Source organism: Hyperolius riggenbachi, chromosome 2 (genome assembly GCF_040937935.1).
Source record: "Hyperolius riggenbachi isolate aHypRig1 chromosome 2, aHypRig1.pri, whole genome shotgun sequence".
Lineage (NCBI taxonomy): Eukaryota > Metazoa > Chordata > Amphibia > Anura > Hyperoliidae > Hyperolius > Hyperolius riggenbachi.
The window spans coordinates 280,034,778-280,054,833 of record NC_090647.1 but is presented as its reverse complement, the minus strand read 5'-3'; the positions used below and the strand labels follow the sequence as shown (position 1 = coordinate 280,054,833).

General features: G+C 41.9%; 1 protein-coding gene across 2 annotated transcripts in view; it reads left to right on the top strand.

The window, feature by feature from the left end:
• The window catches only part of CLTC (clathrin heavy chain), a 147,176-nt gene that overhangs the window by 109,128 nt on the left and 17,992 nt on the right, over positions 1 to 20,056 (top strand). Inside the window, exons 24-31 of one of the 2 annotated variants that reach the window (XM_068268765.1) lie at positions 22 to 129; positions 250 to 417; positions 530 to 679; positions 943 to 1,074; positions 1,227 to 1,337; positions 2,164 to 2,334; positions 4,586 to 4,807; positions 19,401 to 19,421. In XM_068268765.1, the coding sequence (XP_068124866.1) occupies positions 22 to 129; positions 250 to 417; positions 530 to 679; positions 943 to 1,074; positions 1,227 to 1,337; positions 2,164 to 2,334; positions 4,586 to 4,807; positions 19,401 to 19,421 (1,083 nt within the window). The remainder of the gene's footprint in view (positions 1 to 21; positions 130 to 249; positions 418 to 529; positions 680 to 942; positions 1,075 to 1,226; positions 1,338 to 2,163; positions 2,335 to 4,585; positions 4,808 to 19,400; positions 19,422 to 20,056) is intronic. The other variant, XM_068268766.1, reaches the window with a different exon arrangement.

Genomic DNA, 20,056 nt, shown 5'->3' with positions numbered 1-20,056 from the left:
AATTTTATTTTCCTCTTTCAGGTTTGCTTTGCTTGCGTTGATGGTAAAGAGTTCCGTCTTGCTCAGATGTGTGGTCTTCACATTGTGGTACATGCTGATGAACTGGAGGAGCTTATAAACTACTATCAGGTAAATATGATTTATACCAATTCCTAATAAACCTATGACTTTCTTTCCATCTGAATGTGATTTTTATGTTGGTTCTTCATCTTACAGCTTTTTCAGCAATTGTTTGTTTTTTACTCCTAGGATCGTGGCTATTTTGAAGAGCTCATCACAATGCTGGAAGCAGCCCTGGGCTTGGAGCGTGCACACATGGGCATGTTTACAGAGCTGGCCATTCTGTATTCTAAATTCAAGCCACAGAAAATGAGGGAGCATTTGGAGCTATTCTGGTCAAGAGTCAACATTCCCAAGGTAATAAATCTTGTTATATATGCCCTGCTAATTTATACTTCATAGAAATGTCATTGAAAACCATATTCCTTACCCTGAATTTTTGTAATAATTGTTAATCTTGTATTTCCAGGTGCTGAGGGCAGCTGAACAAGCACACCTGTGGTCAGAACTGGTATTTTTATATGATAAATACGAAGAGTATGATAATGCTATTATCACAATGATGAGCCACCCTACAGATGCATGGAAAGAAGGGCAATTTAAAGATATCATAACTAAGGTATGTATCGCTTTTACTGGTTTCTGTATTAACATTGTCATAATCAGTGTTTACTTATTGTCCATGTAGTCTAAGGGTAAAGACTTTATTTTGTTTATAATCCTACTACATAGTATGTCTTCCTCATCCAGAAAACATTGATATTTTTCTTTAAGACATTTTGGTAACTTTATTGCCTGAAGGAGCTAGAAGCACTTACTCTGCATGAAATAATTTCACTGGGCTGGCAATTTGCTCTAATATGTGCTTGTTCTTGTTTACAGGTGGCCAATGTTGAGCTGTATTACAGAGCAATACAGTTTTACTTGGAATTTAAGCCATTGCTATTGAATGATCTCCTGATGGTGCTGTCCCCAAGACTAGATCACACCCGTGCTGTCAACTACTTCTCCAAGGTAATTCACACTGGCATTGACTCCTTATTGATTGCGCTGCCACCTAGAGGCGCATTTTACTTTTTACTTTTTTTTTTTTTGCTTAATGCTTAGTAAGTTTTTCAAAGTGATTTTGAGAATGTTTGTATTTAACGTTCTGTTCTTTGTTTAAGGTGAAACAGCTTCCTCTGGTAAAACCATATCTTCGCTCAGTACAGAACCATAATAACAAATCAGTGAATGAGTCTCTGAACAACCTATTCATCACAGAAGAGGACTACCAGGTAAGACAGCCTCGCCAATAGAAGAGTTTTAAGGGCAGGTTTTTTTTGGTTTTGTTTTTTGCCATGGTTAACTTTTTAGTGGTCCTTTTTATCAAGTAATTTTTAGGCACTGATATAGAACTGTCCCTATAAGTTAGGAGGGTTGGTGTAAAGGGAGGTTTAATGTGATGCCTAGTGCTGGGGATACTAAAGGGGCCTAAGTGCAATGCTGAACTTATGTGAACGTAAATGGGGAAAGCCACATAATGACCTTCCTGCTGGTGTTTACTTCTCTTTTCTGCCACAAGTTCCTCCTTTGTGCCATTATTGCTTCGGTGAAGTTTGTCCAGTCACTTCCTCAAAGATAGTCCCAAAATCCTGCCTCTTTCTGAAGCTGGCACAATGTAAAGGTAGGGTTTTCCTACTTTGACAGACCTGCTACCCTCTGCCAATTCCCAATCGTATCAGTGACTGAAAATAGCAGGATGAATGGTTTTTGATGATGCTGCAAGCAATCACCAAAACCTCACAATAGTGCAGGTGGAGAACACACATGAAAAATAATGAAGGACACTGAGGAACAGTGGAAATTCTAGGGAGGTTAATATCTGCTTTACTTCCTACAAGTAATTTCTTCCTAAACCAGTAACTTTTAGGCTGGTGTTAGGCTCATTGAAGGGTGAGGTTGGTGACTGGAGACCTTAATTACAAAATTCTAACATTTCATATGCACATTATCGGAAGTGTGCCAGAATTGACATGCAAACACCTATTCACCACAATAATTCCAGATTGTATTTTAATTGGCAGACTATTTCCACTTGAATATTAATATTTTATTTTTAAGGCACTTCGCACATCCATAGATGCATATGACAACTTTGACAATATTTCCCTTGCTCAACGCTTGGAGAAACATGAGCTTATTGAATTCAGAAGGATTGCTGCATACCTCTTCAAGGGTAACAATCGCTGGAAACAGAGTGTGGAGCTATGCAAGAAGGACAGACTATACAAGGTGGGTTCCTAACACTGTGAGCTACAGTGCTATTTTAAAAATCGCATATCTTGAATTTTAAGTATGGTTGAACATTTGTATGTTGATCTTTTGCCCACCATCTTTGTCACTGAAGCTGTTGCTGCCCTGATTAGTTGTAGTTTAGGAAGTATAATTTGTTCTATGGTAGCGACTTCAACTTTGCACAAGTGCCTGAAGATGTTATGCTGGTACACTTGATCTTCTGTACAGCATTTCATTGGTAGTGTAGTAGCTTCAATTGCAAAAAGAAAAAATGACACTGAACAGTCCTGAAACGATTACAAGCTTAGCCATATATCAAACGGGAGTTGTGTGATCTACTAAATGTGTGTTCTCATTACTATCTCTGAACAGATGAATAAAAGGGTTCCCTACTATGTAAAGTACATTACCATGTAGTAATGATTAATAACAGCACAGAATTGTAACATTGCAGGCTCATAGGTTGTCCACTGTTCCGTCTGTTAAGTTATTATCCAGTTTTTCAACTCCCTTCCTTTTTAGTTTGTCTATCCAGCTATTGAAATCCCATCTATAATGAAGCAAAAAGTATGCTTCTGAATGGGTGCACAGACAGTTGTGTAAAACTTTACATAAGATTGTGAGCCCTTTTGAGGGACAGTTAAGTGGCAACACAATCTACAGAGCTGTGATGTTGGCGCTATATTAACCTATTTTGGTTCCTGGACGTAGTTTCTACGTCCAGGAACCATGCGCGCTACCGCGCGCCCCGATCGTGCACGCGCACTCCCGGCCGCGGATTCGGTAGCCAAGGAATCAATGTATCGGGCTACGGAGCCCGATCATTGATTCCTCTCCCCCGCTGAAAAAGCGACAGCTTCTCTCGGAAGCTGCGCCTTTTCTGGCCGCCTTCTACGCTTAGAGTGACATCATGTAAACAAACTCATGGCCGCCATCTTGTGGCCAAAAAGTAATACTACACCTGAAAAAAAAAACAGAATTAACACACATTTACATTATAAATCTATTGTTTACCTCCCACCCTCCCAAAAGTACCCAAATAAAATGTTTAGTATAAAAAAAAAAAACATTACAATAAAAAAAAACATGTAAATATTTACCTAAGGGTCTAAACTTTTTAAATATCAATGTAAAGATGAAATATTTCTATATTTTTTTATTTTAAACTTGTAAATAGTGATAGATGCAAAATGGAAAAAATGCACCTTTATTTCCAAATAAAATATTGTCGCCATACATTGTGATAGGGACATAATTTTAACGGTGTAATAACCGGGACATATGGACAAATACAATACGCAAGTTTTAATTATGGAGGCATGTATTATTTTAAAACTATAATGGCTGAAAACTGAGAAATAATTAATTTTTCCATTTTTTTCTTCTTCTTCCTGTTAAAATGCATTTACAGTAAAGTGGCTCTTAGCAAAATGTACCCCCCAAAGAAAGCCTAATTGGTGGCGGAAAAAACAAGATATAGATCAGTGCATTGTGATAAGTAGTGATAAAGTTATAGGCTAATGAATGGGAGGTGAACATTTCTCACGTGAAAACGACGGAACCTGAATGGGTTAATAATCATAATAATGTTCTAACACTTTCCCACTACCTAAAACCATACAATGCCTATAGCATGTCTAGTAAAAACACAACTGGTGAATCCATTAATTTAACTGGAATCTAACCATTGAAAATCTAACTAATGAAAAGTAAAATGGTTAAATTAGTGTTTTGCACTCAATGTGCAATGCCATCTTCTACCTGCAGAATTTTTTTCCCCAAGTAGAAATCTACAATTCTAAGCCCTCACAAAATCTGGTAGCTTTGGAAGTACAAGGCTCTATGGTGTCATATGGGTGTGGGGCTGAATTTTGTGACTTGCTCATGGCACCATATGTGCTCATGCCCAGTGATTGTACAGACCTTCAGCTATTTGCTTCAAAGTCACTGGTGGGACATGAGCCTTAAAGAGTATTAGGTTTCTTGAAGCTGCTTTACCATCATTTCTTATAACTGATTAGACCATACTACCTAGTACCCAACATACATAGGGGTAGGATTTGTTAATGTAAGTGTTTTGGAATTTTTATTGATGAGTATCTTATATACATATTTCTCTACTTGTAGTGTAGTGATGAGGATTCTGCAGTATGTTACAGCTGTGATGTGTGGTGTGTGTGTGGGTCCCCCCCCCCCCCCCCCCTTTCGGTCTACCTCTTCTAATGTGTCCAATGTTTTTCTCTCTTAGGATGCTATGCAGTATGCCTCCGAATCCAAAGACACAGAATTGGCAGAGGAGCTTCTGCAGTGGTTCTTAGTGGAAGGGAAGAGAGAATGCTTTGCTGCTTGCCTCTTCACATGCTATGACCTGCTGCGGCCAGATGTTGTACTGGAAACCGCATGGAGACATAACATAATGGACTTTGCTATGCCCTACTTCATTCAAGTTATGAGGGAATATTTAAGCAAGGTACGTAGTAAACTCATTTCCTACCAAAAAATAAAATCATGACCAGAAGCTTCATGAAGAAATTGTAACGGGATGGTCTTCATTTGCACTACTACTTTAGAAATAAGAGTTGAGTATTTTCACTTTACTATAAAAGCAGACAATCCCTCACATCATACACAACTGAGAATGGCAATGAAAATAGCTGTCAATGTATTGGAGTACTATTCTTTAACTTGAGTGAATGAATTTTCTTTGGCATGAAAGATTAGATTGAAACTCAGGATAAATGAACAGAGAGCATGATTCACACAGCAACTGGTAGTGTCTGCACTGACCAACTAATAAGTGAAAACATGTTTATATTGAGTTGTAGCAATAAAAACAAAAACCTTTCTGTCTAAATATTTTAATGTTTTGGACAGATTAATGAAGCTTTTGAAACTGTCCTTTCTAGTGGCGCACTCTCATGTGCTCCCGAGGTCACGGTGTTAGAGGGTGCTAGCAAGGAGATAGGACATACGACAGAGAGGACTCTGGAGCTGTGAGGGCTCCGCAGTGTATATTCTGTAGGGGTTGTAGGGATTGCAGTTAATTTGCAAGGGAGAGGAAGAGAGACAAGAGACCTGGCTAAATCTGCTGCTACTGGTCCCCACGGGTATGCAGTGTTGTGCTAGGGGGAAAAGACCTGGTGCTGGCTGCAGCTACAGGGCCTTTGGGGTGGCCGGGGGGGAGCACTGTTTGGTAAGGAAGGTAGGCAGCTTGAGGAGAGACGTTCCACAAGATGTCCCTGAAGACTCACTAGGCTAAGAATGTTTTTTTTTTTCTTTTTCCCCTGGATTTGGCCAAGATACGTCTTATGGTCAGGTGCGAAAATATGGTAGTCATTCTTTTAAATTGGGGTGTCCTGGTGCAGCAGTATCTGACAGGAATCCCTGCACCTTTTTGTTTTTGTTTTTTTTTATCAAAAACTTGCAAGGTAAATAAGGCACCATAGTGTGCAACCTTGCCTGTTAAATTCACTTTTTGAAAAATATAACAGATGAGCTATAGGGCTCTTTAGTGAGATGCATATTTCAAGTTGATGTATTATACACATTTATGGAGCTTCAAAACTGTCCAATCAAATCTGGCCAAGGTGGAATTTGATAGTTCATTCAATCTGCTTAAAATTGCATTCAAAATTTGCATAATTCGATGTAGACTCATAATTGTTTGCGCCTCATTTACCTATTTAGCTTTAGTGTGAAAGGCTTTTGGAAGTTTTTTTTTTTAGCCGTACACGTTTAGGACCTGTCTCCACTCGTCAGTTTTTCTGTGCATTTTCTGCACAGGAACACTGAGAACCAATGCTAATCAGTGGGCTAGTTCACACTTGAATGCGTTTTTAACATGCAGAAAAACACTTGACAGCAATGCAAAACTGTCAGACAACTCGTGCAAAAAAGTGTGGATCCAGCCTAAATTGCTTCTGCATTATACTCCGTTTCAGAAAGTACTCCAAAGGTTTAGGCCTGGTTCACACTGCGACACAAAATACCCCTTTTTTCTGGATTGCAACAGATTGGAAAAAAAATAACAGTAAAGGGTTCCTATGTTGTTAATGGGTTCGGTTTGATTTGTTCCGATAAATGTAACACAAAAATCCGACCTCCACAATTTTTCCGGACAGCAGACTCCTTTCCAACAGAAGCCGTGGTGGAAACGCATCTGCTCTGGACTCAAACCAGACACTGCACTTTCCACTCCAAACAAACCATTTGTGGTCCAGCTCAATTTGAACCAAGCCTGGGATTTGTTTTTTAGAATCCGCTTCTCATATGTCTATCTGAACTGGTACATGCCATTTCCCATTCTTAGAGCTTCCAAAGCAAAGTTTAACTTTGATATATATATATATATATATATATATATATATATATATATATATATATATATATATATATATATATATATATATATATATATATATATATATATATATATATATATATATATATATATATATATATATTTAGTGCTTTAAATGTTGTTTAGAAAATTTTAAAAAAGGTTTTCATCCAGCAAATTGTGTAGTATTGGACATAAATCATTCTTGTGTACTGTTTACATGCAGCAGGTGGAGTTCTTTATTGTTTAGAACAAGGGATAAAAAAATCTTGAATTCTGCCCGACTGTACACATGGCACAAGTTTATTATAATATCCATAATAATGTATTGGCTCACTATAAAGTAATCTAAAGCAGTACATTGAAAAAGTTAAATTTGAAATTCTTGTCAGGATTTGTTTGAAACTTCACCTGCTCACAGCAGAATATTAAATAATTACATATTCCATAACTATTTGGTTAAAAGTTGTTCGCTACTTCATTTATACAGAATATAATAAAACATACATCCTCTTTAGTGTACCTGAGAAGAGAAATTTCTCAGGTACCATACCTGGAGCATCCTTAAGCCCCTTTAAGGCCGCTCGTCCCTTGCTTCCTCCCTGGGTGCCTCCGGTTCCCCCGTAATTCAGCCTGAAAGCCTGGACTTGTTGCGCACGCTCAGCCAGGCACACTCTCTTGTTACGATCCAGAGGTTGGGAGCGTTCTGTGCCTGGCCGGGCCACGCATGCATGATGAAGCGTGACTCTGCTAGTCTTTCGGGCAGAAATACGGGGGGCCGGAGCCACCCAGGGAGACAGCAAAGGACAAGCAGCCTTGAAGTGAACCAGAGATGAAGAACCCTCATGTATTTTACCATATATATCAGTGGGAACATTAGAGAAAACACCTACCCTGCTTTGTTTCATTCTTCAGCTTGCTTTTTACCCGCCCCGATGAAATCCCCGACTGAGCATTCAGTCTGGCTTTGCTCAGGAGTCATAGCGGAGTCTGTCTTCTCTGTCTTTTCGAGCCCAAGCCTGGCTCTGCTTTAATGACTTGGCTATAAAAAATTCCTCAGCAAAGCCAGACTGAATGCTCAGTCGGGGATTTTATCAGGGCTGATAACAAGCAGGCTGAGCAGTGAAGGATGAAGCGGAGAGCAGGGTATGTGTTTTCTCTAATGTTCCCACGTACGTACGTACGTACGTACGTACGTACGTACGTATATATATATATGTGTGTGTGTGTGTATATGTATATATATATATATATATATATATATATGTATGTATGTATGTATATATGTATGTATGTATATATGTTGTGATATTCAGGGGATCTGGGATCAAGTTTCACATAGTTTAGGCAGCCATAAAGTTGAAAAAAAACAACAGTTTTGTTTATTCTTGCAACACAAGTTAGGCATCCGCCAGAAAACCAGAAAATAAAGTGCAGCTTCACTCAGCCAACAAAACTATGCAGTTCATTGTTCAATTCAACATAAGGGAAAAGTCCATCTTTCTTCAGCAACCCAAACTTAAAAGTCTTTGCAAGAAACGCAGTTCAATTTCTGACACACCTCCGTATTTCTTTTCTTTTTAGCAAGAGGGTTACCTTCCTTGTAACACTGGGAAGTCCAGCCAGGAGCTCTGATCCACACACACACTGTCTGCAGCCTGCACAGCTCATCAGCAATGCACACCTGCTCAGGAAAATCACACACTCCTTTCCCAGAGCTCCTTGCAGATATTGCTTCCTGCAATAGGTTAACCCCTGCTGTACTGGCATTAATTTTATCAAGCCTATCTCCAGACAAGCCCTGGGGTGGAATGGAAGAGCCCGCCCAACCATTTCCCTTCCATTCCAGAGTCCGGGCCCTAACAAATGAAAGAACATGCAACCCTGGGTTGCAAACTACCCCGGACTCCTTCCCCAACTGCCTGTCTAAAGGGAGCCAAAACCAAAAATAGGGGAAATGTATCTTCCGTCCAGGACCCATCCCTGGAGTCCTGTACATATCCCCCCCCTTTGCCTCAACCCGGAGGAGGTGGAGGCATCACTAGACACCATACAGTGGACTCGGGAGAGGGCATCAGCATTTTGATGCAGTCTCCCGGGTCTGTGCTCTACCACAAACGAAAATTCCTGTAGGGACAGGAACCACCTTGTCACCCTGGCATTGGTTTCCTTGTTTCTCATCATCCAAGTCAAAGGAGCATGGTCTGAAACTAACCGGAATTTCCTACCTAATAAAAAAGTAGCGTAACGAGTCAAGGGCCCACTTGATAGCCAAACATTCCCATTCGACCACAGCATACCTTCTTTCAGCTGCTGTTAACTTCCTACTCAGAAACAGCACAGGATGCTCCTCACCACCCACTATTTGTGACAGGACAGCCCCCAGCCCAACATCTGATGCATCAGTCTGTACCACAAATTCTCTTGAAAAATCTGCAGCAACCAATATCGGGTGCTGACACAAAGTGGCCTTTAGCTCCAGAAAGGCCTTTTCTGCATCTGTGTTCCAGCTCACCATGACTGACTTCCGACCCTTAGTCAGATCAGTCAGTGGTGCTGCTAGAGTGGAAAAGTTGGGTATAAACCGCCGGTAATACCCAACTATGCCAAGGAATGCCCTTACCTGTCTTTTTGTAATGGGGCGGGGCCAGTCTTTTATCGCCTCTACTTTATTGAGTTGGGGTTTTACCAAACCTCTACCCACAATGTACCCCAGGTACTTAGCCTCCTCCATCCCAATGGCACACTTTTCAGGGTTCACTGTGAAGCCTCCCTCTCTTAGTGAGTCTAACACAGCTTGCACCCGGGGAAGATGGGAATCCCAGTCCTTACTAAAAATCACAATATCATCAAGATACACAGAGGTGTAACGTTGATGAGGCCGAAGCAACCTGTCCATAGCTCTCTGAAAGGTGGCGGGAGCAGTGTGAAGACCAAAGGGCATTTTTTTGTACTGGAACTGACCATCTGGAGTGGAGAACGCGGTTTTCTCCCTGGCACTTTTGGATAGAGGTATCTGCCAGTACCCCTTTGTCAGATCCAGAGTGGTAATAAACCGGGCTGGGCCTAGCCTTTCTATCAACTCATCTACTCGAGGCATGGGGTAAGCATCAAATTTTGACACCTCATTCAATTTTCTGAAGTCATTGCAAAACCGCAGAGTTCCATTGGGCTTTGGGACCAGCACGATGGGACTCGACCAGTCACTCTGCGATTCCTCAATTATATCCATTTCCAACATTTTTTTAACCTCGTCTGAAACTGCTTTCCTGCGGGCCTCGGGAATGCGGTATGGCCTGACACGTACTTTGACTCCAGGCTCAGTGATAATGTCATGTTCTATAACGTGGGTAAGGCCTGGCAGTTCTGAAAACACTTCTTTGTTTCTCTGCAAGAACTCTCTCACCTGTTGGGACTGTGCCCCTGACAACGTGGGGGATATTTTCACATGCTCAATCCCTTTGTGGGGTTCAGGGCTTAGGCCTACCAATGCCAGTGCTGGTTCCCGGTCTCTCCAGGGTTTTAACAAGTTTACATGGTAGATCTGATATGGCTTCCTTTTCCCAGGTTGGTACACTTTGTAATTTACGTCTCCCACTTTTTCCACCACTTCAAATGGCCCTTGCCATTTAGCCAGGAACTTGCTTTCCATGGTAGGTATTAAGACTGCCACTCGATCACCCACTTGAAACTGTCTAACCTTTGCTGACCGATTGTACACTTTTCTCTGTGCTTCCTGAGCACTCTGGAGATGTTCCCGGACCAAGGGCATCACCTTATCGATTCTGTCTCTCATTTGGGAGATATGTTCAACCACTGTTTTATGAGGCGTGGCCTCACTTTCCCAGGTTTCTTTGACAAGATCAAGCAACCCACGTGGCCTCCGACCATACACTAACTCAAATGGTGAGAAGCCCGTGGATGCCTGAGGAACCTCCCTGAAAGCAAACATCAATGCAGGTAGCAGACAGTCCCAATCTTTACCGTCCTGTTGTACTACCCTCTTTAGCATGGACTTCAGGGTTTTATTGAACCTTTCGACCAGCCCATCTGTCTGGGGGTGATAGACAGAGGTCCGCAACTGCTTAATCTGAAACAGTTTGCAGAGGTCTGCCATCACCCTCGACATAAATGGGGTGCCCTGGTCGGTAAGGATCTCCTTAGGAAAACAAGTTCTTGAGAACATCTGAAACAGTTCCCGTGCAATGATTTTCGAAGTAGGGTTTCTTAAAGGGATGGCCTCTGGGTATCTGGTAGCATAATCTAGTACTACTAGTATGTATTGGTGTCCCCTGGCTGATTTCACTAGAGGGCCTACTAAGTCCATGGCAATCCGCTCAAAGGGAACTTCGATTATGGGTAGGGGCACCAAGGGACTTCGGAAGTGTGGAGCCGGAGCGGTTAACTGACATATGGGGCAGGAACTACAGTATTTTTTTACATCTGCCTTAAGCCCTGGCCAGTAAAACCGGTCCATAATCCGCGCCTCCGTTTTTTCAGCACCCAGGTGTCCTCCCAAAATCTCATTGTGGGCCATATCCAACACCATTCGCCTGTAAGGTTGGGGAACCAAAAGCTGCTCTATTACATCAGAGCGTACCTTGGCTACCCGATACAGCAAATTATCATTCATTGAAAAATAGGGATATCTGTTCTCAGCCCCAGGTTCTTGAGGCACCCCATTTATTACAGTTACCTGCTGACGGGCATGTACTAAAGTGGGGTCTTGTACTTGAGCTGTACCAAAAGCTCCTTTCCCCACTTCCAAATCTGGATAAACAGTATCAGTGGAGGGGTCTCCTTCATCCTCCCCAAGCATAACTTGTAATGGGGATATTCCCCCCCCCCCCTTAGAGGTTAACTCAGACTCGTTTGTCAACTCTAGCAGGGGTAATTCCACTTGATCTCCTTCTGACATAGGTACAAGTGGATCACCATTCATTTCTACTTCTTTTAACACCATAGTTGAATCATGCTGCATCAAGCTCCATAACTCTGAAAACAATGGGAAGTCACATCCTATTATAACATCATACATTAGGGAGGGTACCACCCCCACATTGTGTCATAGTTCCACACATGGTAGAAATGGAGACAGCCACCAAGGGATATGCCCTAGTGTCCCCATGTACACAAATAACCCGCAAGGTGGGTACCATTGGATCGACCTGTCCCACCACCCGGGTATGCACCAGAGTCACCATGCTTCCTGAATCTAGTAAAGCATGAGCAGGAAAACCATTTACATTAACCCTGCATTCAAATTGCCCCTTATTCTCAGGGCGTGCGGTGCAATTTATTTGAGCATGAAATGATACTCGACGGACAGTTCCACATTCCATTGGCTCTTCTTGCAACGGGCATTGTGCCCTCACATGCCCCCAGGCTTGGCACTTCCAGCACTGTGTTAAGCCAGCCTTCCGGGACACAACACCCTCTTTAGGGGGGCTGTTATTGCTAGATCCCCTGCTTGAGCCAGGAAAACGTGTAGCTCCTCCTTCCGACACTGAGGAGGTCTTTGTCACTCTGTTAGCCGGGTAGTTCCTAGGCCTTGAAGGTCCTAGCAGATCCTCTACAACAGTGAACCTTTCCACCATATCTACAAGCTGGTCCGCAGTCTTGGGGTCCCCATGGCTCACCCAGCGCTGTAACGGTCCAGGAAGGGCCCTTAAATACCGGTCCAGGACGATGCGTTCCACTATCTGTGGTCCTGTCAAGGTCTCCGGCTGCAACCACTTCCTCACCAGCTGTATAAGGTCATGCATCTGTGACCTAGGGGGTAGATCAGGTTGGTACCTCCAGCTATGCACTCTCTGCGCTCTGACAGCTGTAGTAACACCAAGGCGGGCTAATATCTCTGCTTTTAAGTCATCATAACGTTTAGCTTTCTCTGAAGGCAGATCAAAATATGCTTTTTGTGGATCTCCTGTTAAGAAAGGTGCAATAAGGCCAGCCCATTGCTCTCTTGGCCATCCCTCTCGCTCTGCAGTTCTCTCAAACGTGGTAAGAAATGCTTCAGTGTCATCTGAGGGTGTCAGTTTTTGCAAAAAATGACTGGCCCGAATGGTTGCCTGGTTGCTAGGGGTAACAGCAGCTGTTTCACGCCCCTGAGCGAGCTGCTGCACTGCCTCGGACAACATTTTAGACTGTGCCTCTGTAGACTCTCGCAAGGCATTCGCTTGCGCTGCGGTAGATTCACGCAGGGCTGTCAGTTGGGCCTCAGTGGCTTGCTGTTGCACTGCCATACTCTGCTGCATCTGCACTGTAGCCAGAGCTAATTGGCGCACTAATTCCTCCATTGTGTGCACCACACTAGGCCTTTAAATGTTAAATTAGAAAACAGTACATGTACTTCTCTGTGATGGCTGCTGCCCGCATCCGAAAAACACCAATTGTGATATTCAGGGGATCTGGGATCAAGTTTCACATAGTTTAGGCAGCCATAAAGTTGAAAAAAAACAACAGTTTTGTTCTTGCAACACAAGTTAGGCATCCGCCAGAAAAACAGAAAATAAAGTGCAGCTTCACTCAGCCAACAAAACTATGCAGTTCATTGTTCAATTCAACATAAGGGAAAAGTCCATCTTTCTTCAGCAACCCAAACTTAAAAGTCTTTGCAAGAAACACAGTTCAATTTCTGACACACCTCCGTATTTCTTTTCTTTTTAGCAAAAGGGTTACCTTCCTTGTAACACTGGGAAGTCCAGCCAGGAGCTCTGATCCACACACACACTGTCTGCAGCCTGCACAGCTCATCAGCAATGCACACCTGCTCAGGAAAATCACACACTCCTTTCCCAGAGCTCCTTGCAGATATTGCTTCCTGCAATAGGTTAACCCCTGCTGTACTGGCATTAATTTTATCAAGCCTATCTCCAGACAAGCCCTGGGGTGGAATGGAAGAGCCCGCCCAACCATTTCCCTTCCATTCCAGAGTCCGGGCCCTAACAAATGAAAGAACATGCAACCCTGGGTTGCAAACTACCCCGGACTCCTTCCCCAACTGCCTGTCTAAAGGGAGCCAAAACCAAAAATAGGGGAAATGTATCTTCCGTCCAGGACCCATCCCTGGAGTCCTGTACAATGTATGTATGTATGTATGTATGTATGTATGTATGTATGTATGTCTATATGTATGTATGTATGTATGTGTATATGTATGTATGTGTATATGTATGTATGTATGTATGTGTATATGTATGTATGTATGTATGTGTATATGTATGTATGTATGTGTATATGTATGTATGTATATGTATGTATGTGTATATGTATGAATCTCGCACAAACACACACCTCCACCCATGTCATCGTATAGAAGGCTAACTGCACTTCTAATGTACAGTTATCCAGATTGTCCCTCTCAGCCTCCTGAAAGCCCCACTAGACTAACAACAACAACAACAACAACAAATAACATTTTTAAAGCGCTTTTCTCCCGTGGGACTCAAAGCGCATAAGCATGGCTCTGACCATCGTGGTACAGAGGAAGAATTTTATAAATCTGGAAATGCCAGGCTAAACAGGTGGCTTTTCAGTCTGGATTTGAATAGCTCCAGGGATGGTGCTGTCTTTACTGGGTGTGGTAGGGAGTTCCAAAGAGTAGGGGCAGCATGACAGAAGGCTCTGTCTCCAGATTTTTTGAGGTGCACTCTGGGAGTGACCAAGTTTATAGAACTTGCTGATCTGAGGTTGTGAGAGGTGTGGTGCAGCTTCAGCAAGTCCTTCATGTATCCAGGGCCCAGATTGTGCAGGGATTTGAATGTCAGCAGTCCAATCTTGAAGAGTATTCTCCATTCTACTGGTAGCCAGTGCAGTGAGCGAAGGATCGGTGTAATGTGACAGTGGCGAGGCTGGTTTGTTAGCAATCTGGCAGCAGCATTCTGCACTAATTGCAGGCGACGCAGGTCCTTTTTGGGGAGGCCAGCATAAAGGGCATTGCAGTAGTCCAGCCGTGATGTGATGAAGGCGTGGACTAGGGTTTGAAGATCCTCTGGGGGAATCAGATGTTTAATCTTTGCAATGTTCTTCAGATGAAAGAAGGAAGATTTAACTACAGATGAAATTTGGTTTCTGAAACTCAATTCCCCATCGATTAGTACGCCAAGGCTGCGCACAAGGTTGGAGCTGTTTATGTCTGAATTCCCAATCCTGATTGGTGTTGCTTTAGGATAGAGCTGTTTTGATGGCGGGCACTGGCTTTGGACAAACAGGACCTCAGTTTTGTCAGCATTCAGTTTCAACCAGTTATCATTCATCCATGCCTGAAGCTCAGCTAAGCAAGAGTTTATTTTTGGGGTAGGGTCTGTTCCACCAGGTTTAAAGGACAGGTATAGCTGTGTGTCATCGGCGTAGCAGTGGTACGTCAGGCCATGTCGTTGGATAAGTGTACCGAGTGGCAACATGTAGATTGCAAACAGCAGAGGGGATAGGATTGATCCTTGTGGCACTCCGAATTGTAGAGGTGCAGGTTTGGACATTATAGGTCCTAGGCATACTCTCTGTGTTCTGTCAGTCAGGAATGATCTGAACCACTGGAGGACTGATCCACTGATGCCACAGTACTCCTGCAGTCTGTTAAGCAGGATTTCATGGTCAACTGTATCAAAAGCAGCTGAGAGATCCAACAGGATTAGGATGGAGCATTCCCCTCTGTCCCTTGCCATGAGCAGATCGTTGCAGACTTGGATGAGGGCTGTTTCACAGCTGTGGTGTTTCTTAAAGCCAGATTGTAGAGGGTCCAGGATGTTGTTTACTGACAGCCTGGTTTCAAGTTGCAGATAGACAGCCTTTTCAATAACTTTACCTAAGAAGGGGAGGTTGGAGACAGGTCTGTAGCTGCTCATAGCATCTGGATCCGTGGAAGGTTTTTTAAGAAGGGGCTTGATGATTCCTTCTTTTAGAGAGGTAGGAAACCTCCCTGCTTGCAGAGAGCAAGTGATCTTAAAAGCTGGGACTTTTACATCCAGCACTGCTTCTTTGCCAGGACAAAAAAATAGAAAAAATTCAAATACCTCAAGTAATTTCCTGGGATGCTAACATATTACACAGTACTGTATATGGGGCAGTTTACATATCTTGGTTTTCAAAGGTATTATGTGGTTTTTGGCAACACTGTAAGGCCAGTTTGGGGAAGGCAAAGTAACCAATAAGTATATATTTCTTGGATGGGGGAGTTAAAGGACACCCGAGGTGAAAATTAATGAAATAAACAATTGTATTTATCCTCCTTCTCCTAAAAATGACTTTTTAAAGTGGATCCGAGATAAAGTTTTATTCATTACATAATTGTTCCTTCCATATAGATTATAGGGCATTCCTCAAGCCAAATACTTGGTTTTGTTTTGTTTTAATAATGTAGATTTTCTATAAACTAAACACAGCGTCTGCAAAACGCCACGGCACTCAGACCCATGTAGCAAGGGCTTATGGGAGCTCAGTCTGGGCAGTAGGAGGATACTAGTCAGAGATTTCAGAGGCAAAGGGGAGGGGGGAGTGAATTTTTCACAGGTTGAGGGGTGGAGGTGCAGTTACAGATTACCTGTGTAATGATGACAAACATGGCTGCTCTCATTGTATCACAGGATTAAATCATCATAAACTGTTGAAGCTGTGTGTAGCCAGATTTGCTGTGTAAAGTATCTAAACTTTCTTGCTCTCAGAAGCCATTTTCTGCTACGAAAGTGTTTTAAAGTTGTAATTTCTTATCAGTGAGGGTCACACTGTAGTCTGACCCAATCCTGACTCAGACAGGAACTGCCACTTACATACCTGATGTTTAACTCTTTCAGGCAGAGAAAGAAAAAAAGGAACACTGCATAGTTTTGTGTGCTAGGCACTGTACACACCCATGTCTGTCACATGTCACCTCGGGTATCCTTTAAATTAAGGAATCTCACACAAATGAGAACATCCAGCTAGTGTCCTCGAAGAGTAGCAAAACCAAACCAAGATTCTATTACTGCAAGAGTGTGAACTACAAGGCCACTGTGCTTGCCTATACATTGGTTGTGAATTGAGCTTATTGTAAGAAATTATACAAATTGTAAAGGTGAATCTCCTTTCTGATGTCATGTTTAATTTCATAAACAAATACGTAAACTGCTGTCCACAATGTAACTTCTTTTATTGTAGAGCGTCACTCCCCAGGTGTCAGGGAGTGTCTTTAGCCACACAGTGGCAGTCCTGCTTGTGTGCATGATTTTAGCCTGAGGGAGTGTATTTTTTTTTCAACTTACACACTGCTGATGAACACTAGTTTCAGCAGCACTTTAGAGAACATTAAAGTGGACCTGAACTCTTGCACTGGACAAAAGGAATACCTAGAGAAATGCACACTGTATGTATTTAGTGAGTTTTAGCCTGTCTAATCCCCCTTCCTTTGTGTCTAATCACTAGTTGTAATCTGATCTCTCCCCTGTGTCACATGACTGCCTATGGCAGATAAGCTTATTTGAAAGCACAGGCTGTGAACAATATGTCTGCTTCCATGAATCAGGAAGTAGAAACAGTGCAGATTTATTTTAGGATTTGTATCAGCTGTAACAAAGAATTTTTTCTGTTTAAAAGTTATTATGCTGCTGTGTATCTTTTAGAGCAGAGAGGACATTCTGAGTTCAGGTCCGCTTTAAATTGAAGGTTGATTTTGTATAGCTCAGAATTAAGCGAAGTTTCTATTACTTAAATATTAGTTTTCCTAGAGGAGTGAACTGTAAGTTCCAATGACTTGCCATGAACTTGCATAAACTTGAGGACTAGGCCCTTATTGATATCTTGCAGCCATCAAAATGCCGTGCTCTACTGCTTAGGAGGAATGTGGAGGATTAATAGATACAGTTGTCTACATAACTGTAACTTCTTTTCAGCTGTGTCTGTGCTGCACTGGAAGAAATTCTCAAATAAAGTATTGGGGTTCCAGGAAAACTAGCAGGGCTTCTATAATCACGGTCTCTGGGGATCTCAACATTCTATGTAGGCCCTGGATTCATGTCCGTCATCTGAAGCCACTGGTTGATAAACCTTTTATTCTGGTACAACTATAAACGGAAGCTTAAGTACACTGAACTTGTATTATTGCAAATATACCTTTGAGTCTGCAATTTATAGTAACTAAATAAATCAGAATGTTAATAGAAATAAACACAACCTCTGTAGCTCAGACACAGACTTTATTTGTAGTTATTTTAATAGAATTATCTATAGCCAGCATCTTCTGTTGAGCATTACTGTTTGTGGTACAAGCAATATTCCAAAAACAGTATTAGGGCTGGAACCCACTAGAGTGATTTTCTGAGCGTTTAGGTAGCGATTCAAACTGCGGGCGATTTCCCTAAATACTCAGCTAATGTTAATGGATGGGCCAAATTCCACTGGAGCGATTGCGATTACCAAAATGCAGGGCATGCAGCATTTTTAGCAGTTAGCGTTAGCGTTTCTGCAATATAAAGTATATACACGCTGGCATAATTGCTCATCAAAACCTGCACAGAGCGGTTTTGCTAGCAGTTTGAAATGACTGCACACTGTAAAAAAAAAAGGAAATTAATTGAAAGGACCAATCAGAAATAAAAACGCTGATCGCTACACAATTGCTGGAAAAAAGCTGACACTTTTTAAAAACTTTACCAAAATCGCTCATGAAATCGCTTCCAAAATGCTTATACAAAATGCTAGCGATTGTGATTAGCGATAGTGATTTGTAGTGGGTTCCAGGCTTTACATATGTAATGCACTATTAGTACGGCACCAGAGCCTGCAGAGAGAGACTGATCACCAAACCCAAAGCAAGCTCCTACAGTGTGGAGGTCCAGTGCGCCAAAAGGTAGAGTGAAATATGTCCTTTTAATAATAAACCTACCTCTATGCATGAAAACTTAGTTGCCAATACAGATTTGATAGAGACTACAAAGTCACATGACATAGAAGAAATCCATACAATGATATATGGCCCACTTCTAAAATAGACCACTTCTGAAAATTCTAAGCACATGCAGCTACCCCTGAAGAACCAGTGTTTGGCTGCAAAATAAAACTGCCCTGTCAGGGCTATGGAATCGGCACAAAAATACTCCGACTGACTCCTCAGTTTATGAAATCTCAGACAGGTTCCCAAAAATTACTCCAACTCCACAGTCCTGGGTGGTCAGCTGTATAATAAGCCCAAAGTGGTTCTGTGACTAAAAGAGTAATTGGATAACACGTCCTGGGTCAAGATATTTTCTTAGGTTTCGCGTGCTATCCTATCAAGTGCCATAGAAGTTTTATGACTGTCAGATGAAGACCATACTTGGTGAGTGGTGTAAAATGATGTCCTCACTGAGAGCAGCAAGGTTTATGTGATGGCTGCAAAGAAATCTGGGCTCAGAAATCCTTCCTGCAAGCCTTGTGCACCATCCAGTACAGTACTCTGGGATTGTGTAAAATTCAAAATGTAGCTGCTTTTGTATTGTCCCGATGATGCATGCCTTCAGCCTGGGGAATGAAAAAACATTAGTCTGATGTGTCGGCCTCACTGACATATCCAGGCAGCCACTGATTTATGTACTGGGTTTTACTTATTTCTATTCCTTTTTTTTTTCTGGTTGTTTTGTTTTTATTTATTTTTTACTTTTCCCCCTCTTTTCTAACCGCCACAATTTTTGTTTGTTTTCTTTGCTTATTCTTCCTTTTTATGCTGAATGTGAAATTTGATTTTCTAAGCTACACCCTCTGAATTCCTTTGCAGGTTGATGCATTAAAGGAAAAGGTGAAAGTTGATTCTTGTATTCCATCTTTAAACCTGGAAGACTAAGTCTAAAGAATCTGCATGCGTTTCCCACTTCCCTTTCCTTAATTATTACTACTGCTGCTACTTTCCTCCTTTCCTGACCTGCATTCACTAAGAGCCGCTGCTGGCATTTAATAGCAGAACTAAAATAGTTAGTACTAGGTTTCTTAGTGTTTTACTACTAATCAGCTAATCTATATTGAGGAAAGGTATAAGGCATTGGTTCACAGTTCCTAATGTAAAACTGGTCTCTCTCTTTTTTTTTCTTTTATCTGATCTGAAGGATAAAAAGGATTTAGTTGTGTAGGACCAAGTCCCAACAAAGGCTTACGTATGTTTGAGAGCTGTTAGAACATAATAGATCAAGACTGTATCAATTCTTTCTTTTGTTTTAAAAAGTGACCCTTATACAACCATTTTACATAAGTGCAGCACGCTTCCAATATTTGGATATAGTGTTTTTATATATAGCAGTAGATACATTTTACGAAAGAATATTGTCTTGTCTTGCTAACACATGGAGTAGTGAGTCGCACTACAATTTTGTTTACCTGGGTTATGCCACTCTAAGGACTTGCTGAAGCACTGGATCAGATGATCTTTACCACTGTTTT